This window comes from Equus caballus, chromosome 9 (assembly GCF_041296265.1).
Source record: "Equus caballus isolate H_3958 breed thoroughbred chromosome 9, TB-T2T, whole genome shotgun sequence".
Lineage (NCBI taxonomy): Eukaryota > Metazoa > Chordata > Mammalia > Perissodactyla > Equidae > Equus > Equus caballus.
The window spans coordinates 19,282,600-19,297,701 of NC_091692.1; the positions used below are offsets into that span (position 1 = coordinate 19,282,600).

Genomic DNA, 15,102 nt, shown 5'->3' on the forward strand with positions numbered 1-15,102 from the left:
ACTAATCATTAGGGAAATGTGAATCAAACCACAATGAGGTACCCCTTCACATCCATTAGGCTGGCTATTACCAAAAAACAGAACACAAGTGTTGGTGAGGATGTGGAAGAATTGGAACCCTTCTGCATTCCTGGTGGGAATGTAAAAAGGTGCAGCTGATATAGAAAACAGTATGGCAGTTCACCCCAAAATTAAATATAGAATTACCATACGATCCAGCAATTCCACTTCTGGATATATATCTAAAAGAATCAAAAGCAGGGACTCGCACAGATATTTATATACCTATCTTCATAGTAGCATCACCCATAGTAGCCAAAAGGTGACAGCAGCCCAAATGTCCGTTGACACATCGATAAACTATATATATATATACATATATATATATACATATATATATATATACATATATATAGAGAGAGAGAAAGAGAGAGAGAGAGAGACATAGATTATATATATATATAGATAATAATATATATGTATAATATTGTAAAATTATTCAGTCTTAAAAAGGATAAAATTCTGTTACGTGCTACAGTGTAGATGAACCTTGCAGACACTATGCTAAATGAAACAAGGAAGACACAATGGGATGTAATTCCCACTGTATGATTCCACTTACATAAGGATCTAGAGTAGTCACATTCATAGAGATGGAAAGCAAAATAGTGATCACTAGGGGCCGAGGGGAGGAGGAAGTGGTGAGTTATTTAATGGGTGCAGAGTTTGATTTTGGGATGATGAAAATTCTGGAGATGGGTTGGAATGATGGTTGCACAATGTGAATGTAGTTAATGCCACTGATTTCTACACTTAAAAATGGTTAAAATGGTAAATTTTATATTATGTATATTTTATCACAATAAAAAAATTAAAGGCTGGGTGGGGCTTGGAACAAGAGAAGTCTATGTAAGGAACCCATACTGCCATACAAGCTTCCCTGTCACTTGGGCCATATGACCCAGCAGATACGGTGTTGAAGTATCTGTGATAGGTTAGGGATACTATATGAAGCCTTTGGTAACCCTCTATAATTGCATCTTCGCAGGATTTCAGGATTTGGGAGCAAATCTGTGTCATCTTCTCTATATAACTATTATTTCCCTTTTGAGAAATTCTTCTGACTTACTACTGGGTCCTAGTAGAAACTGAATGCTTGATCATAAACTATCAAATTACCTTGTGACCTGAGCAGCCCATAAGATACTAAATGTATTCTGATACACCAAACCATAAAGTCGGTTATGTCTAGCAGCACTCCATTATTAAATGGAAATGGTATACATGAGGTCAGGCTCCAGCGGGTCTTTCAAGGCATAAGCAATTGTTTGAACAAGTGGCCCAGATGCCCATCACTGCTATTTCCACTACACTGCCTCCTCTCTCTCAACTTTCATCTAAGGCATCATGCGGAGCCCCCTATGTCCTGTTGAGTGACAGAAGAAAAATATTCGGGACAGACTTACAGATATTTCTGTGTTCTATGGTGCAGAAAATGGGTACCGACAGCACTATGGCCACTCTTTGGGATGGTCCTGAAGGTGGTGAAGGGAAATACTTCATGTTGGAGCAGGGTACATGGTTGTTCATTTTGTCTGAAGAGAGATTGCCAGATGTATGGATCATACTGATTCATGGGCAGTGTCTGACCATTTGGCTGGACGGTCTGGAACTTGGAAGGAATGTGATTAGAAAATTGGTGAGAAGGAGGTCTGGGGAAAGGGTATATGTGGATAGATTGAATGGTCAGAGAGTGTGAAGATATTTGTGTCTCCTGTGATTCCAAAGAGGAATCTCACTAGAAGATGATCATCATAATCAGGGGGATGAGTGGATATATTCTGTGTCAGTCAGCTTTTTCCCCATCTACCCTTGTCCCTGCCCAATAAACTCATGAATAAAGTGGCCATGGTGGCAGGATAGAGGTTAGAGGTGGGCTCAGCAGCATGGATTTTCACTTAACAAGGCCAATTTAGCCACAGCTATTACTAAGTGTCCAACTTGCCAACAGCAGAGTCTAAGGCTAAGCTTCCATTTCCTGGAGGTATCCACCAGCCATCAGGTACATTGCACTGGGCCACTTCTTTTTATGGAAGGGGGCAGCCCTTTCATCTCACTGAATAGATACTTATTCTGGAAATGAATTTCCTTCCCTGCTTGCAATGCTTCTGTCAAAACCACCATGTACTTACAAAATGTTTTAGTCACCATCATGCTATTCCACACAGCATTAGTTTTAACCAAGAAATTCAATTTACAGCAAATAAAGGCAGCAATGAATTTATACTTATAGTATTCACTGGTCTTATTATGTTGCCTATTACCCTGAAGTAGTTGGCCTGATAGGATGATCAAATGGCCTTTTTCTTTTTGTTGTGACAAAAATTTACTATCTTAACCATTTAAAAGTGTACAATTCAGTGGCATTAAGTACATTCACAATGTTGTGCAACCATCACCACTATCTAGTTTCAGAACTTGTTCGTCACTCCAAGAGGAAACTCCACATCCATTAAGCAGTCACTCCCCATTCCTCTCTCTCCCCAACCCCTGGCAGCCACTAATTGGCTTTAGGTCTCTATGGTTTGCCCATTCTGGATATTTTATATAAATGGAATCATACAATATATAGGCTTTTCTATCTGGCTTCTTTCATGTAGCAGGTTTTCAGCATTAGAATGGCCTTTTGAAAACTCAGTAATCGCTCCATCTGTGTGGCAACATCTTACGTGTCTAGGATAATATTCTCCAGGTTTTGGCATTGTTCTAAATCTAAATATATATCTGTGGTCCAGGGATCAATGGACAGGGCTGGGAGTGGATCTTCTCATGTTTACCCCTAGTGAATCATGCAAAATTTTGCTCCCAATCCTGCAACTTTGGGATCTCCTGGTCCAGAGGTCTTAGTTCCCAAAGAAGAGTGCTTCCACCAGGGTACACAGCAAGAGTCCAATTAAACTAGAAGTTGTGATTGCCGCTTGGCCATTTTGGGATCCTCATGCTATTTAACCACCATGCAAAGAAGGGGGTTACTCAACTGCCTGGGGTGATGGATCCTGACTATTAAGCAGATTTTGAGTTGCTGCTACACAATGGAAGAAGGGAGGAATATGCCTGGAATGCAGGAGATTCTTTGGAGGTGCCTCTTAGTACTTAGTACTTCCATGCTCTGTCATATGAATCAATGGAAAACTACAACTCAATAGAAGTGCAACCTCTAATGGCCCAGATCCTTCAGGAATGAAGGTTTGGGCTGCCCCACAAGACAAGGTATCATTATCAGCTGAGATGCTTGCTGAAGGCAAAGGGGATATGGAATGGGTAATGGAAGAGAAATTAGTTATGAATAGTAATTATGATCATGTTGCCAGTTGCAGATACAAGGATTCTAATAGTTATGAGCGTTTTTTTCCTCATTTTTATGAATATATTTGTGTATATATCAACCAATGATTTTCCTTTATCCCTCTCCCATTCCCCTAAGATGTGTTAATAGTGGATAACCTTATAACTTAGTATTTAAGCTACAGGATATTGAAGGTATACTGTGACTCTTCAAGAACATCACTCAAAGACTCAATCCTCTTTTGGGGAGGGAGGGAGCTGTTTTGGGTTTTATGAGAGAGAATTGCATCATATGAGTAGAAGCATGATTTTGCTATGGTCTTTATTTGAAAATGAAATAGGATGAAAAAAAGTTTGTATGGACATTGACGAAAGTTGGACTGGGGTGGTTTTGTGCTATCAACTTAGCTAACCTGGAACTACATTTCCCAGAATGCTCTTCCTCTTATGGTTTTGGTTTTGGTTGGCCACAATAGAAATCTGCAAAAGATTTAAGAAGTGGAAGTGAAGCATCAGCCATTACACTTGGAAGGTCCATGCAGAGTCTCAGGCATCACTAAGATTTTGCATATGATCTACTGACTCACCTCATTTGTAAGGGGCAGCAGTAGGGCCCACAGCTCCTCCAGCTCCTCTGCATTTTGGAGGAGGCACATGTGCCGCAAATGTCTCTTCTCCTTCCCCTCCCTCTCTCCTGTCTCTCACCTTCTCTCCTATTGGTTCTGTTCTTCTGGAAAACTCTAACACACTCCCCAATTTAGTAAAGAACACTGAAAACCGTTGAAGTTCTGGTCTTGAGATACCACATGGTGTGGTGGAAATGCATGGTTCTGAGCTCACACAGAACAGAGTTGGGTGGCACAAATGACTTTTGGTCTTGGAACCTAATTCCTCATCTGTAGAACTAGGATGAAATTTTTACTGATGTGGCTACTGTGTAGGGTTATACATTCTATGTAGACGACCTACCATGACTCACAGTGGGTGCATAGAAAATGTTATCTCCCCTCTTTGCTGAAGGAAGATGCATTGTTTAGTTAGTGCCCTGAGTGTTATTAAAGGATTTAAGTGAACTGAGTCTCTTAGATGTCATTAAATGTGATAGTTATTTGGCATATACTGTCTAACATCACACCGATATCACCTTCTGGGTGGTTAGATGTACAGATTCAAACATTATTTGAAGTTAGTTTGCCACTTATCTGTGTAAGATCTAGGGCAAGTTATGTTTCCCTGAGCCTAGTTTAAATTTAGATACTACTATTACCTCATGGGGTTCTGTCAGAGGTAAATAGGAGAAAGTGCTCGGCTTAATCACAAGCATACAGTTGATGCTCACTACATCTACTAGATGTTGTCAGAGTAACTAGGGTTTCAAAGATGAGTTGGGTCAGTTGTTGCACTAAAAGAGAGCTTACCACCTAGCGAAGACAAAATCCATGAAACCACAGTGGAAGATGTATTTCTTTTGATAGTAGAGAGCAGACAAGCAGGAAAATACCCAGAGGGGAGGTAGAACGTTTTAAGCGATACAATAGAAATAGATGCCACAGAAAGATGATGAAAGGTCCTGCAGACTTTCCTTGATTTATGGGATCAGGAGCATTTGATACCTGATGTCATCAGTAATGGCTATGCACTACTGTCAAAGACCTGCCACCTTGCCAGTGGCTAGTCATAGCAAATAAGTGAAAGGATGGTGCCCTGAGAGAAGAGCCATGTCAACAATTTTGCCAGCAGGGGAGGCTTGTTCACGCTGACGTCCCAGAGACTGGAAAGCATTTGAAACAAAGGGTTGCAACCGAAAAGCTTTGACAGTTCGAGGAGAGATGTGACAAAGTGAACCTGCAAATTACATATCCAGCTTACAAACCGGGTCCCGAGCTCTTTACTTTCTCCTGCTTTCTGAAAATCAAAGGCAACAAACCAAAACTTCTGGTAAAAGGGCATGCGGTCTCCTCTTTTCCTTTGTCTTCTTAATATCATCCTTTCTCATTTTTTCCAGTGCATACTCTCCCTTCTTTTCTCTCAGTCTCGGTGTTTTCCCTCCACCCCCTCACCCCTCCTCACTCCCGCATTCTCGGCTCCCGGCTTCGCCCCTCGGCCCGGGACAGCCCCAGGGCTCGCACCTGCCGGGGGAGCGCCCGAGCCCGGCCCCAAGGGACTGGCAGTGACGTAGCAGGGAGGACGGTGCCCGCGCGGCCCTCTGACGTCACTGCCGCAACGGTCCCGAGCGAAGCCCAAGAATGGGAATTCAAGGAGGGAAACACGGCGGTGACCCCGCGGCAGGGCCGAGTGCCGCGAGCGCCGCGTGCTTTGGGTTTCTGGGGTCGGCTGGCCGGAACCACGCGTCGCGCGCAGACTGAGCCCATCCCACCCCCTCAGCGCGCCTGAGCGCAAGAATTTAGCGATAAGGGGAATGTCCCCAGACGGTGGGGCGTCGTGCGCACGCGCCCTGGGCGGAGGGAAGATAGGGGAGAGAGCTGGAGGAGTTTGCGAGATGTGCTTGGTGGGAAGGAGGGCGGTGTGGCGGGGGAAAGCGACAGAGCCCCAGCGTACGGCACACGGGAACGACGGCTCAGCCCTCCGCCGCTCACCCGTCTCACTGGGCGTTGCGGCGGCGCGGGGCCTGCGGCGCGGCGTCGTGACGTCACGGTGGCGGCGGCCGTGGTTGGCGCAGGGTCCGCGGCTGCAAAGTGTGAATTACGCCGGGCTCGCGCCGGCGGCGGAGTGAAGTCAGGCTCCGGGGAAGGGGAGGGGCAGCACGGCGGCGGCGGCCCGAGCTGGTGGCTGGTCCCGAGCCCCGCGCGCCCTGGGTCTCGCCGCTGGCTCCAGCCGTGTTTTCTTGCACCGCTTGGCTCTGTCCTTGCTCCGCTCCTGCTCGCCCGTCCCCGGACCCAGTCCTCCCGGCCGAAGAGCCCTGGGGCGGCGGGGTTCCCCCTCCGACTTTGCCTGTGCTGCCCCCGTTTGCACCCCGGAGCCGGGCGCGCGCCGGTTCTCGTAACTGTCGCCGCTGCCGCCGCAGCGCCTTCTCGCCGGCGGCCCGGGCGGAGGGTGGGGGTAGGGGAAGCGTGAGCGCGGCTTCCCGGCCCGGGGTCGGCGCCCGCTCGCCCTGCCCCCGCCTCGGCCCGGCGCCCCCGAGCCGCGGCCCCTTCCCAGCGCAGGGGCCGGCGGCCGCGGCAGGGCGGGCGCCGCGCGGGGGCAGGGCGGGCGTATTCAATGGAAGTATGTTACCAGCTGCCGGTGCTGCCCCTGGACAGGCCGGTCCCCCAGCACGTCCTCAGCCGCCGAGGAGCCATCAGCTTCAGCTCCAGCTCCGCGCTCTTCGGCTGCCCCAATCCCCGGCAGCTCTCGCAGGTAATCGCCGCCACCAGGGGCCCGCACTTGGGGGCTTCTCTCTTTTGTTTCCCTCTTCCCATCCGGCTTCATCTCCGCGACATCCCCAGTCCTCGCCGTTCCCCCCAGACCTAGCACTGCCTATTGTTCGGGGGTGTCTATGCTGGCCCTGGATTCCAGAGCCTTTTCTTTATCCTCGGGGCTGTACACCCTCAGTCTCCGGCCTCCTCAGACCCCCACCGGCCGGGCACGGGGAGCCCTTCAGACGCTCCCCGGGCCCGCCCCCTCCGGGCTCAGCAGTTTGAGCCTCGGGAATGACTTTGTCTTCCTCCCTTTCTCGACGTCTCGGTCTGGAAGTTGGGCCTCTCTCCCTGAGTTGTGGCCCTGGGCACACCTGTGCCCCCCTTCTCCTCTGCCCCACCTGTGCCGGGTTCGCGCCTCGCCGCCCCCGGCTCCCGCGCGCCCCGCAGTGCTCGGACGGTCCCGCGATCCTCTGAACAAAAGGCCGGTTCCCCATTGCTGCTCTCCCGTCTCCTTCGCTTTTGTGCTTGGACCCTAAGTGGTATCAGAGACAGGTATCGAGTGCACTTCCATGAAGCTTCGGTTTCTGCAAAGTTGATAGCCAGGAATCAGTTTTGTTTTTAATTTGGTAAAGAGATTTTAGGAGAGAAACTACTGATGAGTGCTCACAGGAAGACTGTTTTGAATGGTCCAATACCAGTTGCTCCTGAGAATTTCGTTTCTTGCTATGGTGATGCTGTTGGCCCAACTCCCTAGTTCTGGCTGATTTTGATTGCCAGATTTAAAATAGGGAGGCAAAAAGAATTTTGTTTACATTTAAACTGAGTGCCCTCCATTTCTGCTGCCTGACTGTTACATGTTCGCGATCACTTTTTAATTCAAATACATTTATTTTTCTTATTGGTTAGGATTACTGTCTTTTATGGGAGTATATTTTCTCTCTGCAATTATATTGTAAATATCTTGAGCCCGGTCTGTATTTTTTTTTGTTTTTTTACAGGTAGTGTGGATGGCACCTAGTAGAGATTTTGCTTATTAATAAGTGTGTCCAGTAAATATTTGTCATTTGCTTCTTTGCCAAAATTGTTTAAAACAAGAGCCTGTATTTGGGTTTCTCTCTGAATTGTTTTTATTTAAAATCAGACTTCTTTCGCAGGACAAGGTGGTATACTAATGAGGTCAAAGCCAACTTGTAAAAATTACTATAATGTTAAGTAACATTTTAAATAATGGTGCATTGTTATTTTGAAAGGTCCATGATCTGCCTTTATAGTACTGCTAAAAGCATTTTCAGGTTCCATAATTAATGATGAAGAGATATTAATGCACTGCTGAAAAAGATTTTTAATGGTAGTAACTTTTTTCACTTGGAAGTATTGTTTTACTTTCTTAGATCAGCAGGCATGTGACGAATACCCATTTCCACGTTCAGTCTAAATAAGAAGGGCAATCACTAATCATTTATAAAATTATAGAATACTAATAAAGTTACTTGTGCTCCCTGAGGAGAAAATGAATGAGAAGGGAGATCCCAAGGGCGTTGAAACAAGTAGGGCTGATGCCAGGGGTGTTACCTGATGTCTTAATTAATCCACAGAGACCAATTTTAAGCCCCACTCCTTCTTGACTCATTTTCTAGCCTTAGGTTTAAATGGGTAAGGGAATTTTAAAAATATGATGGTGGCCGATAAAGCAAATATCATAGTCACACCATATTTTACTAACTCTTAGGACTTGCCAAAAATTTCTTTACCCCAAAGTGAGGTATATAGGAACTTCTGAATATTTGGATGGAAATTTCCTGAATTAACACTGTTTGTAGTCAACATTGCTCAACATTAAAATGATGGTAAACTTACCACAATGCTGAAGTGGGTATCATTTAATACTAAAGCATATGTTGACAGTGATTTCTTTAGGGCTAGTTGGGAATTTGTAGTAGTAGAAAAAGAGGTAGAAAATCTTGGAATCTTATTCAGCGCTCAGTAAAATAATTTGGTTAAAGCAAAAGCTTTCTTTATCCTTGCATCTTTAGTTCGTAAGTCTAAAGCTACAGAAATTATAAAAAGTTTAGGTGGTTTCGTAGTTTCATTTAAAAGACTCTAAAAAACTCTGTTTTTCTTTTTTTTAGGCACAGTGTAGAACAGTTATTTTTATTAGAGTTTTTCTGTTTTAAAATATGTTCAAAACTAGCAACTCTTCAGTTCTTTATTTTCACTATTATATTGGAGTCCAGCTCATAGTAGGTATATAATAAATGTTTGTTGAATAAGAGAATAGGTAATGAAGTTCCCTCTGAACATTAACTTTAAACAATGAAAACTGTCAGGACTTTCATCAGGGTATAGCAGTAACTCATTTATCCAAAACTTGGTTTGAAACTTGGAACTGCAGACTTTAACGGATTTGGGAAATAAGCAGAAGACTGAGCAACCAAAATAGATTTGGAGATCCTCTCAAAGCCTGTGTGTTTTAAGCAAAATTCGGCAAACTCGTTTTCCAAGTCGCAGCAAATTTGAAGGGGGGGATGGGAAGTAACCTAAGTCAGGTTCACACTGATAGCAGCAGAAGTTGACCGCGACACACCAAAAGCCAGGGATCAGAAGAAAAACTCTTCAAGCCAACAACTTTCAAAAAGGCACCCTAGGGACATAGAGTTTAGGGACTCGAGTGTTGTACAACAAAGTAATTATTAGTCAAAATAATGTTTAATAGAGTCTGTTTGTAAAAGTTGAAAGATTTGTACTGGTTTCTTAAATTTTTGTTTTTTAAGAAGATCTCCATGGCAAACACTTTAAGTGTTGGTGCTTAAATGGACAAGTATGAGTTATCTGGAAAATTCATTTATGTGGAACCAACTCTCCCAAGGATGCCAGCTAAATGAGACGTTAACTTTTTGTTTTAAACCAGGTCGTGTACTACTTTCTTAAATAGTTAATACCAATTTTGGATTATTTAAAAAATTAGGGTAATAAAAGAAGCTTGGTTTTGCCATTTTGGGTTATCTATTGTTGATAGCTGAGTTTAAAGATTTATCTTGGAGAATAAAGTTCTGATTTGGAAAAAAATGTTGTCAGAGCAGAAACTGTCTTGTTCTCTCCTGTGCCTACAGTGCTTTGCATAGGAAGGTACACAGAGACTGTGGAAGATGAGTTAGCGTATTGATGGCACGCCAAAGCACTGCACTCAGGTTATTTCAATGGGATTTTCAGTGCACTGGAAACAAATTTTATTTGGGTTAGAAATTTGAGGTTTAATTTAAAAAATTTATCATAAACCTATGATATGTATTATTGAGAAAAATCTTGGGATCTAACTTGTAAACATATGCTTTTAATACCATAATAAGCTAAATTTGATTTCTAATTTAGCATCTGTGTCTTTTTTTTTTTAATAGACCTTATGTCTTTAGAGCAGTTTTAAGTTCATGGCTCAACTGAGTGGAAGGTACAGAGATTTCCCATATACCTCCTGACCCCGTGCATGCATAGCCTCCCCCAATTATCAACACCCCCCATCACAGCAGTTCATTTGTTCCAATTGCTGAAACCTCCATTGACGCATCGTTATCACCCAGAGTCCATAGTTTACATTAGGGTTCACTCTTGGTGTCTTTTTTTTTTAAAGTATAGAAACTATTCCACAAATATTTACTGAACATTTTCTGTGAATGAGGCTCCTTGTGTTAGGTGCTGAGAAAATGTAAAGAATTAGTAATTTAAAAAAAAAATCACTTGTGAGCCTGCCAACCTAACCAGGTTTTTCTTTGATTCATTACCTTCCTTATACATAAACATTTTTCACCTGTAGTCATAGTATACCTCTCTCTTGTCTTTAGCAATGTTCTTAGTATATGGTAAATCGTCAAGATCCTATATGTGCCCACAGAGTTCAAAGCCCCTTGGATAAAAGTCACTGGTAGGGAAAATAGTATGATTATATGTGATGTAATTTTTGTATTGGAATTATCAAGCTCTAATGAGACAACAGGAAGGTATACCTAAATTTCCTGGGTAAATCAGGGGAAGCCTCTCATAGTAGTTGTGGCTTAGGCCAAGGCCTGAGGGTTGAGTAGACATTTCTGGATAAATGAGTGCATGTAGGAGGAGGAGGAGAGAGGATGGCTCAGGCAGCTGTATAGACCAGCACTATCCAATAGGACTTTTTATGGTGATGGGAATGTCCTCTGCAGTATCCAATATGATAGTCACTGCTGTATGTAGCTAGATGAGCACTTGAAATGTGGCTAGTTTGAGGAACTGAACTTTAAATTCAGTTTGATTTAAATAGCTACATAGGCCTAGTGGCTACTGTACTGTCAGAGCAGATGTATAGTCTCACTTAACGATCATTTGTAGTGATCTCATGTTGATCTATCAGTGACAGATTCTCTGAATGTTGAACATTAGTGTTATTTTCAGGTTTTTGCTGTTGTATGCAAAACTTCATTTGATACCTTCATGCATGTTTGATAAAGTCTTTAGAATGGAATCACTAGATTAGGTCAAGAGGTAAGAACATTTTTTTGCTTTCTGAGAAGTCTGTCCTTTTATAGTACTAACGTGAACGATCATCTCTCTTTCATCTCCAATCATGTTATTAGATTATAACAATATATGATTAATAAACATTTTTTACAAACATTTTACTACTTTAGCAGATACACTGTGATACCCTGCGTTTGTTTTAACTTGCAGTAAGCAAGAGTGAATGCTTTGTAAAGTATTTTTTGTGCATTTGCATTTCCTCTCTTGTAAAATTTCATTTGCATATCCCGTACTCATTTATAAGAGCTCTCATCTATTCAGTAAATGTGCGTTGTTCCAAATTACTGTTAGCATAGTATGCTTCTTCATAAATCTGCCTACAGAAGCCACTACAGGGGATAGTATGAATGCAGTGGGATACCCCCAGGGAGTGGTTCTGTTCCTGAGACCTTCCTCTTTGCCCACTCACAAAATGCTTGTTTTGTTGGGACCTTGGTTTCATTTCTCTATTTTCAGAAATGCTTCATATTTTGATTTAAATTTATTACTACAGTGTTTTGGTTTTTACTTCTGAACTAATATGTATTTATGCTATACTTCAAATATATGCTCAGACATACTAGTGTAAATTTATAGTGTATTTGGAGTGTAGTTCTGATTGAGGAGGAGGGGTTCACATTGTTGATTTATAAGTTGTCATCGGGAACACATTTAGTCTATGGGATGTGATTTGAGAGGTTTTAGACCCATACCCAGATGTTGCTGCTGTGTTCTTATGCCTAGATTTCCATCAGTTGTACATACTGTCTACTCAAGAATTCTTTTTAAAACACAAATATTCTGTAAGAGGTGAAATACTAAACCCTTTACAGGAGTTAGGAAGATTAGGGTGCTCACTTTGGGTGGAAAGAGGGAGAGGCTGCATCCGTTCTCTTTCAGGCAATTTGATAAGACTTCTGCTAATATTTTAGTGTAAATTTCAGTTCAGTTACCATTTCTCTCTTTCTCTCTTTTTCTCTTTCTCCCTTTCTCCCTTTCTTTCAAGGATGAGAACAGTTTTAGAGAATTGACTTCTTTTCTTGGGATGGATATAGAGACAAGTTTTGGAAAGGAAGAGCTGAGAAAAGGGGATGTGGACAAAGTTTAGCTTAATTCAAATTTTTGTCTAGGATCATTAATAGTCATTTAGTTAGATTAAAGACACCTAGGAAATATAGGTGATAAAGAACTCTATTGCGTGCACATCCTCTTAAGGAATTTATTTTTCTTTCTGTACTAAAGACCATGTGTGTATCAGATTTGTGTTTTATAAAATCTATTTCTAATTTTGTGAGAAATCTCTTGACTAAAGATCTTTTCAGATCTGGACATTCTTAGATTCCCTTTGGCCACTCCAGAAAACTTCAAAATTAATTTTTAATCTTCTCATTTAAAAACAAATCACAACTTTTTTATGCTGGCTACAAATTGCTCATTTTTATGATTAATTTCAATTGAGAGAGAAAATTGAGGGTTTATTCCCTTCTACATTTACATGGTCTATTTTTGCCTAATGGTAACAGACTTTGTTGATTTTTATATTGTTGCCAAATATGCCTTTCAAAAGGTTATTCACAAATAAATGATAGTGCTGCACATTTACACTGCCCCTCCTAAGGGACATGTGCCACTGATTTTGTAGTTGACGTTAGAAGCATCTCCTGTTGACAGTTTTTTGAGTAGGAATTTTGGGTTACTGCTCTATGCCTCCACCTGGTGGTAGGGATGGTTCTTCATTTTTCTCAAGGTGCTGGCTAGAGGGAGGAGGAGAGGATGAAGGCAGGGCAGAATTTGGGAAAGAAAATAAATTGTTAATCGGGTTACACAGTTTCAGCCAAGCCTACTCTATTGCTTGGAGTTTTGAATAGACCAAACTCTAGGTCAGGACCATGTAAAATACTTGGCAAATGTTGCTTAATAAAGATGAAGTCGTCTTGGTTCAGTAACAATTGTTAATTATTTGTTTTCATTCATTGAGTACCTCCTACATGTCAGATACTGTAATGGATGTTTTTAATCTTTATAAAAACTCTATAAGTGATATTTATCAAGGAGTAAACTGAGCTTAGAGACATATTAAGTCATTTGCCTGGAGCATCACAAGAACTTGGAGAAGTGCCTGTCGTGTCCCACACCCTCACTCTTGAACTCGCCTGCCTCCTCGGTGAGGTGAGTGTAACATAGTTAGAATTTTAGGTTTATGGATTATAGATTTTGTTGGCTCTTGGATCCTGATAAGGAAAATAATTTGATGATTTGAGGTGATTATTTGAAGTAATAAGCTTCACTCTGGTCTTTTCAAGTCTTATCTAGAGTATGTTCTGGATGGCACATTCTGGGAGGACATGACTAAGTTAAATCATACTCTGAAGAGAGTGACCAGGGTAGTGAGGTGATTTGCAACCACGTTGTTTAATATGTGACTGAAGAAATTGGAGACATTTAGTCTGAAGAATAGAAGACTCAGGATTTGGGTCAGGAGGGATGGGAATCGAGGTGGGGGAGTGGTTGGTGAGAGATGATAGGGCATTGCTGTCTTCCCATATTTGAAGGACTATTTTGTGAATGAGAGGAAAGAGAAGAGGATTTATTTAGATTTTGATTGCTTGTATGTTCTTGATTGCTATACCCTGTTCCTGCTTTGTGAGGGCAGTCTCTGATGAACACAAGAAGATACAAGCTTAAAGTTGTCACTTTTACAAAGTAACACAACTAGGTAGTGGAAATGGATTAAACTCTGGGTCATTCTGACCCTAAAGCCCATGCATTCTTTTCTACTTCCTTCTACCACATGGGGAAAGGGTGTTTGTTACCTCAGAGGGTAGGGTAAGAACCAGAAGGTAGAAACAGTAGGGAAATAGAAAAAGAGATCTTGTGTTTAACCACACTAGCAATCAAAGAAATGCGTACTAAAAGAATGATAGTGATTTTTGCTTTCAGATTGACAAATTTTTTAAAAGTAAATATAGTTTAAAGATTATACTTATGCAGTGCTAGTAGGATTATAAATTATAAGTTTTCTGAAAAGTAATTTGGCTATTGAATCAAAAAAGTGATACTTAGAAAATTAGTACTTTTGTGTGATAATTTACTTTTGGGAATCTATTGTGAGCAAATAACTAGAAACGTAGATAAAGATTAATCTTCAAAGATATTCATCACTGTGAAAAATTGGAAATTACAAGTAATTTACAAATGTTTAAATAAATTGTATTTCTTAGTATGGAATATATAGTATTTATCGTTTTTATATTATGTAACCACTAATATGCTTTGAAGAATTTAAAGGATATATAATAACATAAATAGTTTACAAATGGCTAAATAAATCTTAGTGTTTCTTATCATTTCTATATTATGTACCCACTAAAATACTTTGAAGAATTTGAAGAATATTTAGTTGCATGGGGAATTGCTTACTACATAATTAAGCAGAAAAAAACTGAAACAGGGTATCTACAGATTATCTCAATTTTGTTTAAAAATAAATCGCAAAATATATACATATCTACATACTATGCATGTTTGTCTAAAAAAAAGAAAAGAAAAAGAAGAAAAAGCTAAATCTATCCAAAATGCCAACTGAAGCTGTCTCTAGGTGGTGAAATTATAAATGATTTTTACTTTTTTGTTTAGAATTTTATGTAATTTTAGCTATGTCCTTCTTTTATCGTGAATCTCCTTTTTAACCACAGTAATCCTAGAAAAAGTCAAACGAGTAGTATTTGATTCAGATCTCTGACAGAGATTCCCAGAGAGTAGGCTGCCTCACGAGGTTATAAATTCCCAGTGAGTGGTGGTTGAGACAGCAGCTTCAAAGGTATTTGGATAAGGATATTGTCAAGGGAAGCGACTCTTCGGTTCCTTCCACCTT

At 41.4% G+C, this 15,102-nt stretch overlaps 1 protein-coding gene across 6 annotated transcripts in view; it reads left to right on the forward strand.

The window, feature by feature from the left end:
* Nucleotides 1–6,014: 6,014 nt before the first annotated feature.
* The window catches only part of PDE7A (phosphodiesterase 7A), a 123,771-nt gene continuing 114,683 nt past the window's right edge, over nucleotides 6,015–15,102 (forward strand). The window contains exons 1-2 of one of the 6 annotated variants that reach the window (XM_070222206.1): nucleotides 6,015–6,399; nucleotides 6,551–6,702. In XM_070222206.1, coding sequence (XP_070078307.1) covers nucleotides 6,565–6,702 — 138 coding nt within the window. In that variant the 5' untranslated portion in view covers nucleotides 6,015–6,399; nucleotides 6,551–6,564. Of the gene's footprint in view, nucleotides 6,703–15,102 lie in introns of all 6 variants that reach the window. The other 5 variants (XM_023648528.2, XR_002810278.2, XM_070222207.1 and 2 more) reach the window with 5 other exon arrangements.